The following is a 20,499-nucleotide window of genomic DNA, read 5'->3' on the forward strand; positions in this document are numbered from 1 at the left end:
CTCAAGGCCAGCCTGGCTACCTACAAAGACCCTGTCTTAATAGAAAAGGGAGACAGGTATGGTAGGTGTGCCTTTAATCCTGGTGCTCAAGAGGCAGAGACAGGTAGATTCTGAGTAGAGTTTGAGGCCAGCCTGGTCTACAATATGAATTCTGGGACAACCATGGAGGGCTACAGAGAAACCCTGTGGGGGCTGGGGTGGAAAGAAAAAGACGCACTCTTCAGGGTGTAGATCTAGGAGTCTCGCTGGGTGGCTGCCGCTCAGTTCCACAGACTTTGCATCAGCTCTACAGGAAGCACCCCAGCTGTTCCGTGCCCTGCAGCTGCCCAGCCTGCCATTCTCCACACTCCAGGTTTCCCAGTCTGGATTCCCTTTCCCCTACCCACTGCTCCCACAGGATTCCCTTCTGCCACTCAGAATCCACTGGAAACATCGTCCAACAACTCCCCCTCACTGTACCCTCGGAGGCATCCCCAAACTCCTCTCACCCACCTACCCACCCCCACCCCCGCAAAAACCTGCCAATGTAGGACTGAAACACTGGGCGTGTTTATGATCAAGAGGTGTAAAACTCCCTACTGAACACTAACGACGGGAAACTTGGGTCTTACTCATCACAAGGTGCCCTAGGATAGGGAGGATTCCTAGACGATGTGTTGAACTGGTGAGACACCCCTGTGAGAACAAGGGGTCCCCTTGAGCCTTAGCTGTCAAGAGATGGTTGCAGCCAGGTTCAACTACAGAATGGAGCTGATGGTGAGGAGAGGCCCAGTGGCTGGGCAGAGCAGGACTCACTTCTGGCAAGGTTCTTTGATGGAGCAAGGGCATCTGTTCTCCCACCCAGCAATACATGTGTCCCTTGCCATTTTCAGGGTACCACCAGCACCTAGGGGATTCTCCAGGCTAGAAACTAAATAATTCCCCCTGGCCCCTCTGGGGTCTCCTTTCTGCCTATACCAAGTGTCCTCCAGCTGACTACCCAGCACTGTTCCCAACCAAGCTGACACTAACGACCTCTTGGCCACCTCACAGGTGTCCACTGCCCCTTACCTGCCCACCACCTGCCTCAAATCCTTACACTGGTCATACCAGCACTTGGTATGGCCCTTAATTCTAACCAAAGGACAGAGACGTGATGGGCGGGCTCTGCTGACCATGTGACTGCCCTGTGTTGCCCCACCCTGTTTACTTTGCCCCACATACCCTCTAACCTGGCATGTGAGCATGTGTGCTGCCATCCACATCCACAGAGTGCAGCCACAAAGTCTGCTCTGTCACTAGTCTGGCACATAGGTGGCCCCTCTTTTCCAGTGTCCCTTCTGCCCATGCCTCTCTGGACCTCAAAGCCCTCCCAGCCCTGTCCTTCCTTCAAGTGTAAAGGGACTCAGTAATAGAGCCCTTGCCTAGCATGCCCAAGGCCCTGGGTTCTAACCCCAACACTGCAATAAACAAGCTAGGTGTGGGTGGCACACACCTTTCATCCCAGCACTGGGGAGGCAGAGGCATTTGATTACTCTGAGTTCAAGGCCAGCCTGGTCAACATAATGAGTTCCAGAGCAGCCAGCACTACATAGTGAAAAATAGAAATAGAAGGATGTATTAAGGTCTAGCCCAGTCTCCTAGGCCAAGATTACTAATTATGTATCCACTGGCCACTTTATGGTCTTTTTCCTTCCCTTTCTTTTTCTTTTCCTTTTCTTTTTAAGCTAGGTCTCACATAGCCCAGGCTGGCTCCAACTCACACTACCGACCTGAGCATGACCTTTGAACCCACGGTCTTTTTGCCTTCCCATCCTAAGGCATGCACCATCAAATGTCCACAATCTTTTTTTTTTTTTTTTTTTTTTTGGTTTTTCGAGACAGGGTTTCTTTGTGTAACTTTGCGCCTTTCCTGGAACTCGCTTTGGAGACCAGGCTGGCCTCGAACTCACAGAGATCCACCTGGCTCTGCCTCCCGAGTGCTGGGATTAAAGGCGTGCGCCACCACCGCCCGGCCAAATGTCCACAATCTGATATGATAAGCAAGGCATCACAGTTTAGAGACTGAAGTTCACTTTTCACCCTTCCATCTTTTTTTCGCCCATCGGATCAGTGGACACTTTGGGCCTAATTTCTGGAGCCGGTGGGTGTGTTCAGGAAGGGGTCTTGGAGGAGAGGGGCCAGGGCCTGGGTGGAGTAAGAGCCTAGTGCAGGGAGGGGCGTGTCCTCGCCTAGGGCTGGACATGGGGCGGGGCGGCGGGGCTCGATGGTGTCCTGAGCCGGGTGGTGGAAGCGGCGTGGCAGTGCAGCGGACCGGCTACAGCTTGTCCAAGCCATGCCGGCGGCGCGCGTGGAGTACATCGCGCCCTGGTGGGTTGTGTGGCTGCACAGCGTCCCGCACCTCGGCCTGCGCCTGCAGCGGGTGGACAGCACCTTCAGCCCCGGCGACGAGACTTACCAGGAGGTAAGCCCGCGCGTCGCAGATCCGAGCTACTGAAAGGGTCCTCAGAGCCGGAGCCAGAGCTGGTCTGAGAGCGCCCGGGTCTCCGCTCCATCCTCACTTGCCTCAAACAGCCCGCGCTCTCCGCACCTCTCGGACCCCCTCAGTGCCCAGTTGGGTCCTCTCGGCTCTCCCCGGGCCCTTGGCCGGGAGGCTCATCCCGGCTGGGAACCTCGGGATTTGGAAAGCTAGAAAGATCAGAGTTAGAGTGCCCCGGGAAGAAGAGGAAGGGCGCCGAGGCTGCCCGCAGGAGGCGGGGCTGAGCCACCCGGAGACTCACGGTGGGGGTGGGGCATCTGAGTCAGGGTGACTGGCGTCTGAGGTGGGCGCGCAGGGGTGCCCCGAAGTTCCCCGGGAAACTACAACCCAGACGTCTTTTCTCCCGGTCCTGATGGCCTGAGAGAAGTTTAGGCAGAAAGTGACTTGAGCCTCCCGAGTCCCCAGTGCTCCTTTCCCTAGCCCCAGCTGCCAATGCCTCTGCCTTGACCCCTTCTCAAAGGCTGCGAGGCTGAGAGAAGCGGCGTAGGGGACTAACCTCTTGGACGCCAAGAACTCACAGCTGTTTGAATCTAGGAAGGAAGGTGGCTTCACCCCGTCTCACACCACATCCTGCAACTGCCCTATCTGCCCTGGCGTCCCTGCACCTAGGCCCGAAATTCCGAGGTCTTGGCTCCCGGGCCAGCTACAGTCCGTGTACTTCTCAGTTGTCCCTGATGGGGCCTTCCCGCAGCGGGTTTGGTGGGCAGGTCCCGGCTTCTGATCTCCCTTCCAGACCCAGCTAGAGCCTCTCAGCCCATCTCAGCCGCGGTCAAACCCACGACCGCCTCTGCGGCCCCGGCTGAGTCAGTTTCCTCCGCTAGGTCAAAGATTCAGGGGTTGGGGCAACCCGGAATGAGGCCCATTATCAGTTCAGAGCTCTGTGCCCGTCGGACTTTGGTCTATAGTGGCGAGGCACCCTCTCCTGATCGCTGTTGTGGGGCAGTCAGGCCGAGCAGAGCCTCTCTAGACTGTGCCCAGGAGTGGCTTTTTGCCCTCCCAGACTGTCCTCATTCTGAGGCCAGGGGCTCCTGATCCCTGTGCTATGCACTGCCCACGAGCCAGGACCAGGGAGTCTAATTATAACTTTCAATGGCCCTGCTGCTTTCAGGCTTGGGCTGTCGGCACCTGCTCTTCTGAGAGGATGGGACCCCTTTGTGTTGCTGGGGGCAGGGGTACTGTCACCCCCAAGCCAAGCAGCATTAACTTCTCTGGATCTGCACTAACCCCACCCCCACCTTGCCTGGCCCTGGAAGGAAGGCGTGTTCCCTGAGGACTGGTGACTACCCGAATAGCTCCGGGGAGTCTTCCTTCATTCAGCAAGTGCTTGAAAGGGACGGATACGGTTTCCGAACAGCTGTGTTGGGGGTGTGGAGAGATCCCGGAGCCTGTACTCTGGGTCCCAACCATATTTTCTCCTTTCTCCTTGAAGAAATCTAGCCCCTCAGCCGGGTCACGAAGACCCCCTAGCTGGGAGAGGGGTGGTGTGGGTACTCCCTCACCCTCACAACCTGAGCCTGACTCCACCCACGCCCAGTCTATGGCTAGATGGCATCTGTAGGGGTGAGTCCCACTCACGGTCCCCGCCTGTAGGGTCCTGACCCCCAAACCTTTTGTTTGGGCTCTTTCCATGACCACCGTACCTACCCCACCCCTGCGTCCATCCTGGTCCAGCTATGAGTGGAAGCAAAGCCCCGGCGATGAATGTGGTGGGCCTTAACGGAAGTCTGGCATTGGGTGTTATTTAAGGCCACTCCTGTTTTGGTAAGTTCCCTTGTTGTCTTTTGTACTGAGCACTGGAGTCAGGCAGTTGGTGAGCTCATGGTGTAGACTGGGCGCCCACCTTCTGTTGTAGTAGGTCAGCTTGGTGCTCAGCAAACTTAATTTGAGAGTGTTGTGCCAGGGCCTGGGTGACATGATAAGCAGAGCAGCAGTGGCTGAGGCATCTCTTAAAGCCAGCATAGTCTGAGGCAGGGGGATTGCCATTCCGCTGGTTGGTTGGGATTCCAGTTCTATGGCTGTGTGACCACAGGCAGATGAGAATTTTTCCCTTGCCTGCATGTATCCCACGAGTTTTTCTACTGAGTCTACACAGTACAAGCATTTGCATAGGACATAACCGGACCCAGTGATTCAATCATTAGACAAATGGACTGTACCCGATAAAACAGTGGAGAACAGAGCTGAAGACCCTGGGCAGGGGAGACTGAAAAATGCATGGGAAAGTCACAAACAATGTGGGCTTTAGGGTCAGTGTGTGTGTGTGTGTGTGTGTGTGTGTGTGTGTGCGCGCGCTCTCAAGTGCATGTAGTCACACACACACATGTAGATAGGCTGGAAATAGGCAGTAGGGAACCAGGAAGAACTCCTTGTGTGCTTGGGACCTAGAAAGCAAAGCAGGGCTTAGAAGAGCAGATCAGCTGAAGGGCAGGCCACTTGGTAAGCACGTTCTGTGACCCAGAACTTCCCTGAGCAAGAAGGGCCCGGCTTGCTTCCTGGGATTTTTTTTTTTCTGGCCAGTGGAGGCCAAAAGAGGGGGTTCGATGCTCTGGAACTAGAGGTCCCAGATGAGATGGAGCCACCCTGCAGGTTTGGAAAACCGAGCCCCGGCCCTCTGCAAGAGCAGCGAGTGCTCATAATTGCAGAGCCATCTTGCCAGCTCTTGATTGATTGATTGATTGATTTTCTGGAGACAGAGTTTTATGTAGTTCAGACTGGCCTTAAATTCACCACATAGCAAGGAAGATATTGGACTTCTGATACTCCTGACTCTACCTCCCCAGTGCTAGGATTACAGATGTGTGTCACCATGCCCTGTTTATGGAGTGCTAGGGTTGGAACCCAGGGCTTCCCACGTGCTAAGCAAGCACTCTACCAACTGAGTTACATCCCCATCCCCATTCACCCCTCCTATTTATTTGTTTGTTTGTTTTTGAGGCAAATGTCCCTGTGTAGTCGAGGCTAGCTCTCAACTGGTAACCCATCTGCCTTTCCACCCTAAGGTCTGAGATTGTAGCTGTATGTCACCGCTCCTGACTTCTGCCTGAGGACTTTGGGCACAATGGAAGTTCCTAGTCTCCTGATAGCTGGTCCTCCTCATCCTCTCCCCATTGAACTTGAGCATGAGTCCTCAGGAAGCCTCTACATGCCCAGCCATTTGGAGGAAGTGGCTCTGGGCCCAGCAGAGGCTGTCAGGGCAGTGGATTGGGAATTCTGCTGGGCTCTGTGTCTAGCAGGGAGTAGCCTGGCTCTCCATCCCAGATCTCAGCTCCTTTACAGGAGAGCAAGCCTGGAAGAGGGAGATGATCCCTACCACAGAGAAGTAGCAGAAGGGCCCAAGATCTCACAGGTGGGACACAGGTGGCCATAATCCCTGTGTGGGAAGGAGACCCCACCTTGCTAAGTGCCAGGTGGACAGTGCTGAAGACAGTTAGAAAGTCATGAAGTCGGCTGTGTCTCTCTGAGAAGTCACTTCAGTTCCCTCCTCATCTGGGGAATTGTCACCCTCACCAGCCACCAGCCACCCAGGAGAAGCCAGACCCTGATGATGTCATATCCATAGTACTTCCTGTTGGATCTGTGGACAGCACCCCTATCTAGGCCTTCTGCAGACCGTGTGTTAGGAGGTACAGGGAGGTGTCCATTGTTAGAGTTTGGCTTGGCTTTTCCTGAGTCTCGGTTCACAGACTCCCCTGTGAGAGATTGAGGATGTAGTTGGTTGGGAGTTCTTGCCTAGCATGCACTCACCCCCCCCGTGTCCCATGAAACTGGGTATGGTGGCACACACCTGGAATCCCAGCACTTAGGAGGCAGAGGCCAGTGGATCCTTGTGAGTTTCCAGACCAGCCTGGCCTACATAGTAGATTCCAGGACAGCCAGGACTATAGAAAGACCCTGCCTTAAAAAAAATAATAATGATAAAATAAAATAAAAACAAAACAAAAATCACTCTTGGCTTCATATGGAGTTTGAGGCTAGCCTAGGCTATATAGACTGTCTTGTTGTTGTTGTTTTTATTTGTTTTTTTAAAGCCCCAACTGAGTGCAGAAGGGACACAGTATGGAATTCTGGGAGAACAGGATGCCCTGGCTCAGCTGGAGGCAGATCTGAGGAGGGAAAAGCAGACTTTTGGAGCCCAGCCCCACGGGAGACAAGCCAAGGTCGGGATGAGGAAGCCCGTTCATCCCATCTGAACTCGGAGTCATGGTCATCAGGCAGTCACGCCAATCTCCTAAGGGGTTAACCCTTCCCAGGCTCTGAGGTGGTGTTCTCCCTGGAGAGCATGAGGAGAGGCCACCTGCCTCAGCCAGAGGCTAGCATCACTCAAATTGTTATCCGTGACTCCCTCGGGGTCTGTCTGCGGTGGCTGCTGCTGTCCGCCTAGCCTGAGTACTAGGGTCGTGCTCACTGCAAATGATGAAGCAGAACTAACTGAAGGAGCTTTGATGAGAAGCTGAGTTTGGGCATGGTGCTGGGGCAGGCAGTGGTGTTCGTGTGAGGCAGAGGCAGTAGGAGGCATGGAGTGGTGTGGATATTAGCCAGTCTAAGCTCTGGCCATAGTTTGAGGGTGTGAGTGGAATCATCCACCCCCTCTCCCATCCCCCCCCCATCCTGTCCATGCACTAATTAGGAACGGAGACATAATGGCCCGTTAGAGTAGCAGGTGACACCAAGTTAACTGTGCTTCCCTCTGTCCTCCCCCAGCCCCCACCCTTTCCTTCCTACCTCTCTTCCCCTTTCTGTTCCCTTGGCCCTTGGCCCACTGGCAACCCAGCTTCCAGCTCTAATTCTTTAGTTGCCCAGGGCCCTTAGGGTGAACAGCTAACAAGCCCCACCCCACCTGTATTTGGGCTTCCTACAGCCTTTTTGCACTGGTCCGTTATCAGTAACCTGAGGCTAACTGCCTGGCCCAGACCCAGAGCTGTCCAGGACATCCAGACTCAGGAGTTCAGGGCCCCACAGGAAATCTAGGCTCATAATTTCCAGGAATCAGAAATCCAGCAACCAACTATGGAGAGCTGGTGGCTCAGGTATATAGAGACTGGAAAGGCAATCGTCATCTCTCCTGAGTGGGACACCTGATAGAGTCAATGGTTCCTTCTGCTTGGGGTGAACACAGAGGAGACCCTCCTGGGAGTGGAGGTAACTGGGTCATGAGCTTGGCAACATAGGTCATTATTATAAATAAATGTAATAAAAATGTAAATTATATGTTTATTCATTATAACTTACTGCAACATGTCCGTTCTTAACTCTTCAGCTCAGTCGGTGCCCGCCCCCTCCAGGGTTTCTCTGTGTAGCCCTGGCTGTCCTGGAACTCACTCTGTAGAGCAGGCTGGCCTCGAACTCACAGAGATCCGCCTGCCTCTGCCTCCTGAGTGCTGGGATTAAAGGCACTCACCACCATTGCCTGGCTAATTTTTCTTATTTTAAAGTGTGTGTGTGTGTGTGTGTGTGTGTGTGTGTGTGTGTGTGTGTGTGACTGTGCACAGCCTTTTCCGTGGGAGCTGAGATCCAGACTCACGTCCCCGTGCTCGGCAGCCATACCACCAAGCCATCTCGGCAACCCTCACCTTGCATGTCACACATTGTCCTTGACCACCCAAGGCTCTGCTGCATCTGCCTCATCTCCGTCACCACCGTGATCACCTGGCTGCGCTGCGTTTAAACTCAGCCCGTCTTTGTAGTCTGTTGTCCCATCGTCCCTCTGTTAGATTTGCCCGCATCACGCGTAGCCGCGGTTGGCTCTCCTGCCTGTGTTGTAGTCCATCACATGACTACAGCATCTGACGTGTGTCTGCGTGATGAACACCTGTGCTGTCTCCAGTGTTTGGTGACTACTGCCGGACTCAGTGGCTGTGGACTTTTGTATGTGGATCTTGGGGGCGGGGGACACTCCCCTTCTTTCTATGAAGTAGAGCTGCTGGGTCACAGTGTGTATAGATGCACAGTGGCTTACCAACTGTCCAGGGAGGATGCCTGCTTCTGAGTGATGGGATTTCAGGGCCTGTGAGAAAAGAGTGGGCTTATTTTTAGTTTTTGGAAACAGGATCTCATTCTGAAGTCCAGGCTGGCCTGAGCCCCTTGATTGCTAGGATGATGGGCGCAGATGTGTGCCACCATGCCCAGCCACAGAGTGTCTTTTTCTAGAGCTGGGTGTGGTGGAAACGCTTGCAATCCAGCACTTGCGAAAGAGGAATACCAACAGTGTAAGGTAAACCTGGGCTGCATAGTGAGCTCAAGGGCGGTGTGGAGACCCTACCTAAAAATTTAAAAAAAAAAATCATTAAATTTAAAAACCAACCATGGGGGGCTGGAGAGATGGCTCAGTGGTTAGGAACACTGGTTGCTCTTCCAGAGGACCCAGGTTCAATTCCCAGCAACCACATGGCAGCTCACAACTGTCTGTAACTCCAGTTCCAGGGGACCCAACACCCATGGCAAAACACCAATGCACACCTAAAAAAAAAAAAAAAAAAACCAACCAGTGGTAATTGCACCCACAAGGCTCTGTTGTTGGGCCCTGAAGACTGAGTCAGTTACAAGGAGAAGTTAAGCGGCCGGGGTGTGTGGTGGGAGTGGGGGTTGTTACCGCATATCGACATTAATCTGTTGCTTCTGCACTTGCATGAGATCCAGTTGGCATGGAGTCAGCTCTAGCTTTGTTCTGTTCTTTGGGGTTTTGTTGTTGTTTGTCCTTGTTAGGGTGTTTTGTTTTGTTTTGTTTTGTTTGCTATGAAGAGACACCATGACCATTTCAACTCTTATAAAGGAAGACACTTCATTGGGGCTGGCTTATAGTTCAGAGGTTTAGTCCGTTATCATGGTGGGACATGATGGTGTGCAGGCAGACATGGTGCAGGAGAAGGAGCCAAGAATTCTACATCTGGATCGGCAGACAACAGGAAAAGAGTGACGCTGGGCCCCGCTTGAGCTTCTGAAACCTCAAAGCCCCCCCCTCCCACCACACACACACACACACACACACACACACACACACACACACAGTGCACTCCATCCCTGGGGACACACCTCCTCCGACAAGGCCACACCCACTTCAACCTCCCAAAAGTACCACTCTCTGTGGGCCTCTGGGACCATTTCCATTCAAGCCACCACACTGTTGCTGTTGTTGATTTTTGAGACAGGGTCTTCTATGGCCCAGACTGGCCTCAGATTAAGCATGTAGCCACAGATGGCACGGAGCTTCTGATCCTCCAAGCCTCTTCAGGCCCACCTAGCGGCTCAGGATTTGCCAAGGGAGCTGTTGTCTGTCAGGAAGCCTAGGTGTCCCCCTCTCGGTGGGACTACAGGTGTGAACCACCATGCCTGGTTTTATGCAGTACTGGGGGGACTCCTGGCTTTCCGGCTTGCTAGGCAACCACTCACCTCCTGTACCACATCCTCAACTCCTCCTAGTTCTGACTCTGACAGGCTAGGCCCAGGGTAGGCCTTTAGGGTTCCCCAGCTCCAGGGAGGTGCCCTGCTTCCGTCAGAGGGCAGGTTGCAGTGTGGTGACTTTGTGTGGGAGCCTTTAAAGCTCCCCTTCCCCCACCCCCTTTGCAGTAGAAGATGCCTTCCAGGAAGGTGGGCAGTGACTTCCCGCTGCCTCATGGGACAGGAGCCTCTGGAGGTCATTCGAAGGGGGGTGAGTGGTCCAGGCCTGCCTCACCTTGAGGACTATGGAGGATACTGTGCTCAGAGCTGCTGTGCCACCTTCCACCTCCCTGGAGGAGGAAGGAGCTCCTTTCCGTGCTTGAGTGTTACCTAGGTGGAAGTGGAGCCACCTGCTAGGTGAAATGAGACATCTCATTTGTCCTCTCAGTTGACCTCATCACTTCTAGATTTGTCCCTAAGGCCGAGAAGCCTGTCCACCCAGTGTTAGCATCAGCACAGCCCGAGTTAGGGGTGCTCTGAGAGGCCTGCGTCCTCACAGGGATGGGCAGCCCAGCAGTCGCCCACAGGCTTCACCTCCGTAGAGTCTGCCCAGCCTGAGCCACCAGCTCGGCACTGCAGGTCGCCTCCCTGTGCTTGGCCTGTGTACAGCCTGTCCCCTCAGACCCTGGAGTCCCGTGGCCTCCAGCCCAGATGATTGCTACCACCCACACAGGTTCCCTGACCAAAGCTCCAGGGAGAGCAACCCCCACTGGGTCGCTGGGGACTCTGGATGAGGCCATGGCTGAGGCCGCATAGGAAGCCAGGAAGCTGTCAGCTCGGGAGCTTGACTTAGAGCCAGGTTCAGCCCTGGCTGACGGCCACTGATCCTGGGGCCATCTGGTGTCCATCTGGCCAAATCAAGGGATTGGAAGATGCGGTGGAGGGGGACACCTAGGCTTCCCGACAGACAACAGCTCCCTTTGAAAACCCAGGGCTGCTGGGGGCCGGAAGCGGTCTCTCCATGCCCTCCTCAGCATCCTGACCTTACTGCTACCACTGGCGTGTGAGTCAGTGGTCCCTGGCAGGGTACAGCAAGAAGGACACCGAAGATTACCTACCCTGGCTCCTCGATATCCGCCCTAGAGCACGAGCTGACATTTAAGGACTCTGGATGGCCCCAGCACCTACAATAGGCACATTCCGTTTTGGCGTGACAACACTGGTCTGGAATGGCGGGCCTAGGTATGCCAGCACCAGTGATTCATAGTGTCCCCAGCTTAGTTTCCCTTTGCGCCTGAGGTGTCCCAGACCGTGTCTCTTTCCAGTCCTTGTGGCCACAGCTCTCATGGTCCACAGCCGTGTTTGCGGCTGGCCGTCCTTCCTTGCTCTCCTGAGTGGCTCAGGGCTTGTCATCAGGCCTGGCCTGGACTGTATCTTCATCCGGACACCTGGGCTGAGCCATGCTTGGCCGTATTAGTTATTTTTGTCACTATAACAAAATGCCCGATGAAAGCCGCTCAAAGAAGAAAGATGTTTTTCCAGCTTACAGTTTGAGGGTACATCCGTCATGGCCCGCCTGGGAAGCCCTCGGTCACACGGCCTCTGCAGTCAGGGAGCAGGGAAGGCTGAAGACTGCCGCTCAGCCGACTTTCTCTGTCACATTCCGACTGGAACTCCAGCCCGTGGGATGGTCCCTCCCACATTCCCGGTGGATCTTCCCACCTCTGTTAAACTAATCTAGAAGATTCTGGATCCTGCCGAAACTTGATAATATGAATCGAGGCAACAGCGGTCCTCCCTCACCAGCCCTTCTCATCACCCAGCCTGTCCGTTTTTCTGCCATCCCCACCCTGGCACCCAAATGCAGGGCAGGCTGTTCATTTGGAGGGCTGTGGGCGTAAGGATGCAGTACAGCTCCCGGGACTCCCCACCCCCCACCCCTCCCCTCCTCCACCCCACCCGCGCTGGACCAGAAGCTGACACAGACCCTCCTTCCTACAGTCGCTGCTCTTCCTGGGGGTGCTAGCTGCCGTTGGCCTGGGCCTGAACCTCCTCGTCCTTGCTGTGTACCTGGTGTGTGCGTGCTGCTGCCGGCGGGACCACACAGTGCAGACCAAGCAGCCCAACTCATGCTGCATCACCTGGACAGCGGTGGTGGCCGGGCTCCTCTGCTGGTGAGTGTCCTATGCGCAGGCCACACCAATGGTTTCAGTTCAGCTCCCAAGGGCCAGGTGGGGAGGGGGCACTTAACAGACACAGGCAAGGGAAAGCTAGCCCGTGGCCAGGACATCCTTCATGTCCAAGTGGCTCCTCATCAGTGACTGGCCACGTTCACTGACCAAGCTAACCCCTGCATGAACAAACCTGCCTCCCCAAATGAATACTGTCCCTTTTGTGGCCAAGCATGAGGAATCAGTCGCTAGTGTAATGATGGGGGTCTGCATTGTGCCCCCCCCAGCCCTTCTACCAGACCAGGGCCAGGCCTGACAGCCATATGGGTCCCTCCCTGAGTTGACCAGGTAGACGGTGGCATCTCTTTACTCTGCAGCCCTGTTACCTTCCACTGCCACCTTGGGTCTGCAGAATCAGAAGTTAGCCCCAATCAGTTCCGTTGTCTTGTGAGATCAGGTTCATTGTCTTGTGAGAACTACCCATACGTAGATCTTCCCCTGTGCCCTGACTGAGGAATGAAGATTTCCAGTACCTCGTGAGAGCCCGCCCCACCCACCAAGCACCCAGCACCTAGCCCGTGCATGCGTGCAAGCTCGCTTCATGAGTTGGTGTGTTTTTCTTGTTTCTGTGTTTGTAGACATGTTTTTTATGTATAACGCCCCCCCTTGAGATGTTGAAGGGTGTGGCCACCCTCTAAGGTAAAAGTCCCTTGTTGCTAGTCTGAAGAATTGGTCCTAGTTCTAGTCTAGGAAGGTCACCTTACTCCTGAACACTTTCTTTTTTCTATAATGTATTCATTCCGTGTTTCTCAGCCTTTTGGCCAAGATGGAGTGTGGTGACGTGTTCATGATCTTATGTGGTGGGAGTGTGGGCTCACTGAAACCAAACGATAGGCCATCCTCAAAGCGACCAACCGAGGGCTGATGAATCTTGTGGTTGGGCCGGGCCTACAGGAAAGAGTTCCAGCCCAGATGGAAAGGTCATGACTTACTGGGAAGGTGATCTGACTCCCAGAGATGAGCCAGAGCTTCCGTGAGGAACCGAGGTGCCAAAAACCCTCTGCCTGGTGTAGGGCATCACAGGGTGGTTAGGGAGAGAGGGGACCCAAAGACCAAACAACAGTGCTTGTTCCAATGCAGCCATCCCTCGTCCGCGGAAACTGCGGGTGCTCCTACGTTTCCAGTAGAGCTACCGCCAGATAAGCCTATTGTCAGGTACAAATGCCACTGGAGTCAAGTGCATTGAACGCTGGCGAACCCAGCATCCAAACAGAACATCGTAATTTGGTATTACGATGTGTATTTTGCAGCAGGTAAAAATGGCTTTAAGTGGTCAGTCCAGTAAGTACTTATTACCTGTAGTTAAGAGAAACTCAAGGGCTGAAAAGATGGCTCAACGGGGAGAGCACTGGCTGCTCTCCTAGAGAACTTAGATCCATCTCTCAGCAGCCACAGGGTGGATCACAGCCAGCTGTATGCAACTTCAGTTCCAGGGGGTCCAGTGCCTTCTTCTGGCCCCCGCAGGCACCAGGCACCCCATGTGTGCACAGACACACACTCAGGCAGAACACCCACACGCATAAAATAACATGGAAAAGAAAAGCGGGAGACGAGTTCTCAGAAGAAGTTGAACTGAGGACAAGAAGGAAGAGGAGGAGAAAAGCTGGACACGGAAGGGCCACTGTGGCAGGATTCCTTCCGTGCGGTGTTCTACAGCTGCCTCTGGCAAGCGGACGTCAGCGACAAAAACCAGCCATTGCTTTTGCCACTTTTGTTTTTTAATTCAGTTTTTAAGCATGCTTTTCGCATGTGAAAAGCACGGGAACCTGGTAGTTCCAGCGATGCTGTGGAGAAAGATGGACACTGTCCACGGTGAAGCCAGCTCAGTAGAGATTAGATTAGATTAGATTAGATTAGATTAGATTAATCCTGCTGCTTGAATGCATGCTGAGTGATTTTCGCAGGGAGAGCAGGTGCAGTGAGGTCTACCTCTGCAACTGTCTCAAGGTAAGCCTGTGATCCCTGTGAGTCAGGAGGATCCACATAGAATATGATGGATGACAGAGTTAAGAGTGGAAATGATTTACTCAGGCTGGAATGTTGGATTCAAGCCAACCATAAAATTTCACACAGATGGATTTCAAGTTTGGCTTTTGGTTAAAATCAATAAGACAACATAGGAAAAAAAAAGAAACTGAGCCTGACAATTCCTGAGAGAAAGTCTGGGAGGGACTGTTACAGACCATAAGGTTAATGAAGACGTGAGGGCAGGCCAGTGTGGGAGGGTCCTAGAGCATACACACACACACACACACACACACACACACACACACACACACACACACCACCAAGCAGCTTCCACACTCTGCTCAGAGTCCCTGTTGAAGAGACATCGGAAACCAGGCATGGAGACAGGGGGATGAGGAGTTCAAGGTCATCCTCAGCTATATGGGGAGTATGAGGCCCAGCTCGGGATACATGAGACCTTGTCTCATGTGTCTGTCTCAGGGACAGAAGGTAAGAGGTGACAAGGGGCCACTTTGGAATATTGGATGCAGTTTGTGGCAGAAGTGGAGACTTGTTCCAGCTCCCCCAAAGCATGAATCAGGACACAGTGGGTTCTGGTTAATAAGGCAGGCAGAAGCTAAAACTTCATAGAGGACTAGATCAGGGATATACAAAGAAGCCCATAGTTCTTGGCCAGATCTGGAGGGACCTGAAGGTTGTCATTGAGCATGTCAAATCAGATCTCAAGACGCCACCAGGGCCGCTGAATCATAACCCCCAAGTCTTGCCTGCAGTTTTGTGCCTTTCAGGAGTGTGCAGCCAGGACAAGCAGGCTTCTGCCAGGTCACTTTAGGTGGTCCTTAACCTTCACCCTGAGACAATATCCCCTCATCCCAAACCCTAGAATAAAGCTCCTCAGCTAAAATCGAGCCACACTATGGGTGTTTGCAGAGGCTTTTATTCACAGTTCCCCAAACTTGGAAGCAAGTAAAAGATATCCTTCAGTAGCCGAGTGTGGTGATATATTGTGTACCCTAATAAAAAATGCTGAAAGATCAGAGACAAAGGAACCAGCCACTGCCATGTCTTACCTCCAGGACTCCTCAGCCTGAAAAGGCTTCAGTTCCTGTCTCCTCACGTCTACACCTTCTCTGCCCAGCCACTTCCTTCCTAATGGCCTGTGTGCCTCCCAAATACTGAGATTAAAGGTGTGAGATCTCGGGTTTGGGATTTAGCTCAGTGGTAGAGCGCCCCTAACGAGCCCCCTTCGGTCTCACACAAAAAAAAAAAAAAAAAAAAAAAAAAAAGTGTGAGATCTCAAGTACTGGGATTAAAGGTGTGTGTCACCACTGCCTGGCTCTGTTTCCCTTCTAGACTAAGTCAATCTCATGTAGTCCAGGGTGCTTTGAACTCACAGAGATCCAGACGGATCTCTGCCTCCAGAGTGATAGGATTAAAAGTGTGCGCCACCACTGCCCAGCCTCTATGTTTAATCTAGTGGCTTGTTCTGCTCTCTGATCTTCAGGAAAATTTTATTAGGGTACAGAATACATCACCACAGCCGAGTGAATAAATAAACTTGGATACATTCAGACAATGGACTATTATGCAGAGCTGAAAGGAAATGTCCTGCTGAACCATGAAAGATACTGGGGAACCTTGAATGCCTGTCACTAAGGCAAAGGAGCTGATCGGAAGAGGCTGCATGCTGTGACTGCAGCTGTACAACATTCTAGAAAAGGCCATGGAGACTCTAAGAGTCAGAGAAGGAATGAGGAGAGGACTAGGCAGAGCACAGGGGAGCTTTAGGGCAGGGGCTGCCCAGATGGTAAACTTAACCTGACACTGTGTGTCTAGACCTGTAGCATTTCAACTAAGAATGACCCCTGTGCAAGCTGTGGGCCTTGGATAGTACCATGTTCCCACTGGTTATCAGCTGTAACAAGGATGCTGCTATTAAAGGATGTCATATGGGGGGGGACTGTCCATGAATAGGGAAATTCTGCACCTGCTCGATTTTGCTATGAACTTAAAATCACCCTAATTTTTTTTTTTTAAGATTTACTTATTTTTATTTTATGTGTATGGATGTGTGTCTGGGCACTATATGCATACAGTGCCTTTGGAGACCAGAAGAGGTGTCAGATTCCCCTGGAACCGGAGTTATAGATGATTGTGAACTGTTGTATGAGTGCTGAGGACTGAACCCGGTCCTCTGGAAGAGCAGCCAGTGCTCTTAACCACTGAGCCATTTCTGCAGCCCTAAAAGCATTTTATTTTATTTTGGTTTTTTCAAGACAGGGTTTCTCTGTCTAACAGTTCTAGCTGTCCTGGAACTCATTATATAGATTAGGCTCGCCTCGAATTTACAGAAATCCTCCTGCTTCTGCCTCCAGAGTTCTGGGATTAAAGGCGTGTGCCACCACACCTGGCTATAGAAACAATTTTGAAAAGGTAAATGCAAGGGTTGGAACTGTACCTCAGTAATAGACTGTCTGCTTAGCATGCCTGAGGTCCTGGTTCAATCCTTAGCACAAAAGAAGACAAGAAGAAAGGCTGACAGAGGAAACCGTGGGTTAAGTATTTACTGTACAAACATGAAGCCTACCTGAGTTTGGATTCCCAGTACCCACACAAAAAGCTCCCACATCTGCAATCCAGGGCTAGGGATGGGGACCAGAGACAGCTCACTTGCTGCCAGCATAGCGTTTCAGTGAGCTCCAGGTTCAGGGAGAGACTTTGTCCCAAGGGAATAAATAACACAGAAAGCAGTGGAGGAAGGTACCCAGCATCCCCTCCTGGCCTCCTGGTGCGCGCGCCACACACACACACACACACACACACACACACACACACGCACGCACGCACGCACGCACGCACGCACGCGCACGCCCAAAGAGAGATAGTGCATTCTCTTCTGGGTTCATCACCCCTAACCTTTGTTTGGGGTTTTGCTTGTAGTGCTGCGGTGGGTGTTGGTTTCTATGGAAACAGTGAGACCAACGATGGGGTACACCAGCTGCTCTACTCCCTGGACAACGCGAACCACACCTTCTCTGGAATTGACGAGCTGGTAAGGATTGTGGGCAGGTGGCTGGGCACAGACACAGCCCATGAGGTCAGCAAGGCCAGAACAAGGGTGCCAGTCAGATCTCAGGAGCCCAGCTGCGCCCTTCAGAGCTGTGTGATGGATGCTGTGGGCTGGGCTGTCTTCTGAGCAGTTGCCCTGCCAAAGGCAAACAGTTTCTGTGACCCAATCCAAGAGAGATTTCAGGGCAGCTCTACCCCCATCAGCCCCGTTAGTCTGCAGAACATCTGAGCACTTGCCCATCCCCTGAAGGAGGAGACCCTGAACATGGGTTTCCAGAGTTGCTGTTGCTGTTAAGCAAGAGGTCTCACTGCGTAGCCCTGGTTGTCCTGGAACCCACTGCATAGACTCACCTGGAACTTTCCATGATCTTCTTGCCTCTGTTTACCCAGTGCTAGAATTATGGCCACCATAGCCTACTGAGCACGGGCTGTTTGTTTATTTGAGACAGTCTAACCTCGAACTCCGTATGTCTCAGAGGGTGACCTGGTGTTTGAATACAGATGTGTACTACCATGCCTGGTGGGTGCAGTGTGGGAGCTTGGTACCTGATAGGCAAGCTCTCTACCACTTGAATTACATCTTCAGTCCTGAATGTGTATTTTCGCTCTAAGTTACTTTGTACAAATGTTCTGCTCCACCAATCAAAAGGGGAAACTAGGAACCTAACATGGTGGCACACAGCCTACCCTCCCTGCCCCCCCCAAAAAATTTTTAAGTGGAGAAAAAAGTCATCAGAAACAATGGAAGCCCACTCACCCCACCCCTTGCCCGCATATGCAAAGGATGGGGAAAGGCCTCATAAACTAGCTGGGTGTCTCGGGACTCCGGCAGCGTTCTTGCCGGAAGCTCACGGTGGACGATTGAGCCGGACTACGAAGAGAAGTTAGGTTACGTGGAGGAGGAGCTAACCTGCTGAGCCTGAGTGATGGAGCGGGAGGAGTCAGGAGCTAGGTTTCATCTCTTCACTGGGCTTTGCCTGCCTGTCACCTTTGCAGAATGCCAGTCTTTCCTGATGATTTTCTAAGTGATTCCTCCTGTGAGAGCTTCTGGTGTCTCCCGAGGACTCTGGTGGAAAAAGCCTAATGTAGATTTCAGGGAAACTAGTCCTTGGGCACCTGACCCTCTCTACACCAGGTCCTCCAGAATATCCAAAGTCCCAGCAAAAGGCACGTTTGTGTCAGCAGCCTCCACGGTCAAACCCAAACCCTAACTAGAGGTCCAGGGAGGACTCAACCTCAAATGCCTACTCCCCTCCCAGCAAGCTTTTGTAAGCTCCTCAACAGTTCTAATCCTTCCATCAGCCCCTGGGGCAGGGGAGGGGCAGGGACAGGAATCTCATCTTAAAGAGACAGCTGCAGCTTGGGGAATGTAGTGCCCAGTATTTGTGGGAGGTGACCTCTGGGACCTCGCCCACTCTTATTCATCTTGTCCTGATGAGGGCAAGCCCCAAGGACACCTTCTGCCTGTCTCACTAGCTCTCTAGCTGTCAGCGACCTTGAACGTGGGAGAGCCTGAGTGCTGGGAAGCCCAGAGCTGTGACCTTCCCAGAAGGGAAAATTCAGTCTTTATCTTAGGGGAGGAAACTTGCTGATATTTGGGAGCAAGCTCTAGGCTCCAGCCTCATGAGCCAGGTTTGAACACTCAACTATAACTCCCACTCTCTAGACCTTCCCCCAGCCTGTCCCTGGAGATAGTCCTTCCCCTTTGGCTGTTACTGCAATGTGGGTCAGTTGTTTCCAGGACTTTGTGGTGGTGCTGCCCACTATGAAAAGCTTCTGACCCTCTTACCTAAGGGGCTGGTGAAGGCTCCAAGGTAGGTGCCCAACAGTCTCAGGCCTGAGGGCTCCAGAGAGAAGATAGATCCTTAGAGGGCCTTCCCCCTCATCCAAGGGGTGGGGTCCAAATTGCAGGTAAATGGCTGAATGTCATCAGGTGAATTACTACCAAGGAAAGTGCCGTAAACTTATAGAGTGCACTCTCCCCGGGGGAATTAAGATAATTGTGTCATTATAATAATTACTGCAATCACCATGAAATAGAGGTGCTGGGGTTGTGGGAAGCTGTGGGTGGCAGAGTCAGGATGGAGACTCATCCCGCAGCCCAGATGACTTAAAGCTGGGCCCTGCTGGAGTCCAGATCTAGCAGCCAACTGGTCAGCTAGGGCTTCTAGGGCTGTCTCCCAAACACAAAGGCCAGGACTCTCTGCATTCCCTCTCTTGGCTAGAAACCCCCACCATCCTGAACCCATAGGCCTATGGGAAACCGCTCAGTGGAGAAACTGAGGCACAGATAGGTGGCATCACCCCACAGCTGAAATCAGTGCATCTCAGAGCAAGAACACAGAGCCCACCAGGACTCAGGTCTTGGCCCTGTGTTTTTTCCCTCCCTTACTTCCTGAATCTGAGGTGGTGCTCCTCTCAACACTCTATACCTGGTCTAGTGCTCTCTTTCTCCCAGAGGCTCTCAACCTGGCCTGGAATCAGAATGGCCTGGAGAGCTAGTTTAGGAGGTGGCCGCAGGCCCTGCCTGCTGGGGCTCTGATTCACCGATTCATGGGCCAGGCAGGCCGAGAATTTACACTTGATATGAGCTCCTGGGTGATGCTGCTGGCCTGGGACCACAATGGAAAAACACACCCCTGTCCTTTGAAACAGTGACCTTCTAGCTGGTCCTTGTCCTCATCTGGTGGAAGAGCTAAGCTTTCCCCTCATCAGTTCCCAAGAGAAAGCCAAGTCCATCTTGGGGGCATCACACCTCTGTCTTCTCGAACCTCGAGGACTGGGAACCATGTGCGCAAGCACAAAGCTACAGGGAGGCCACTGTTGTGACATGTTCTATCTGTCTGTCTGTCTGCCTATCTTTCTATGTATCTATCTATCTTCTATCTGTCATCATCTATCTATATCTATCTAATCAGTCTGTCATCTCTTCCCATGAAACAATACCAGAAGGACAAATGGACTTGACAGATGTTTACTGACTTGAGACTTTGTTTCTTTTCTTTCTTTCTTTCCCTTCTACAAGGTTCTGCTATGTAGCCAAGGCTATCCTAGAACTCCTGATCCTCCTGCTTCAACCTTCTAAGCAATTAGATTACAGGACTTGGACACTCATCCTGGCCTATTCTCTGATTGTTGTTGTTTTAGTTGGTTGGTTGGTTGCTTGGTTGCTTGGTTGCTTGGTTGGCTGGGTTTTTTAAGATAGGCCTCTACAGAGCTGTGGATGTCCTGGAACTTGCTGTGTAGACCAAGCATGCGCCACCACACCTGGCTATTCTCTATTTTTAACTTCTCTATTTCTTCTTGGGTTTTTGTTTGCTTGGGGATTTGTTGTGTAGG

The 20,499-nt window shown here is 52.6% G+C and overlaps 1 protein-coding gene across 1 annotated transcript; it reads left to right on the plus strand.

Annotated features, from left to right (window-relative positions):
• The first annotated feature begins 2,281 nt into the window (after nucleotides 1-2,281).
• Nucleotides 2,282-17,413, plus strand: LOC119087150 (protein tweety homolog 2-like). The gene is made up of 3 exons (XM_037201802.1): nucleotides 2,282-2,443; nucleotides 11,894-12,066; nucleotides 17,032-17,413. Exons 1-3 carry the CDS (start codon nucleotides 2,315-2,317, stop codon nucleotides 17,285-17,287), a joined length of 558 nt encoding a protein of 185 aa, XP_037057697.1. The 5' UTR covers nucleotides 2,282-2,314; the 3' UTR covers nucleotides 17,288-17,413.
• The last annotated feature ends 3,086 nt before the right edge of the window (nucleotides 17,414-20,499 follow it).

This window comes from Peromyscus leucopus, unplaced genomic scaffold (assembly GCF_004664715.2).
Source record: "Peromyscus leucopus breed LL Stock unplaced genomic scaffold, UCI_PerLeu_2.1 scaffold_145, whole genome shotgun sequence".
Taxonomy (NCBI): domain Eukaryota; kingdom Metazoa; phylum Chordata; class Mammalia; order Rodentia; family Cricetidae; genus Peromyscus; species Peromyscus leucopus.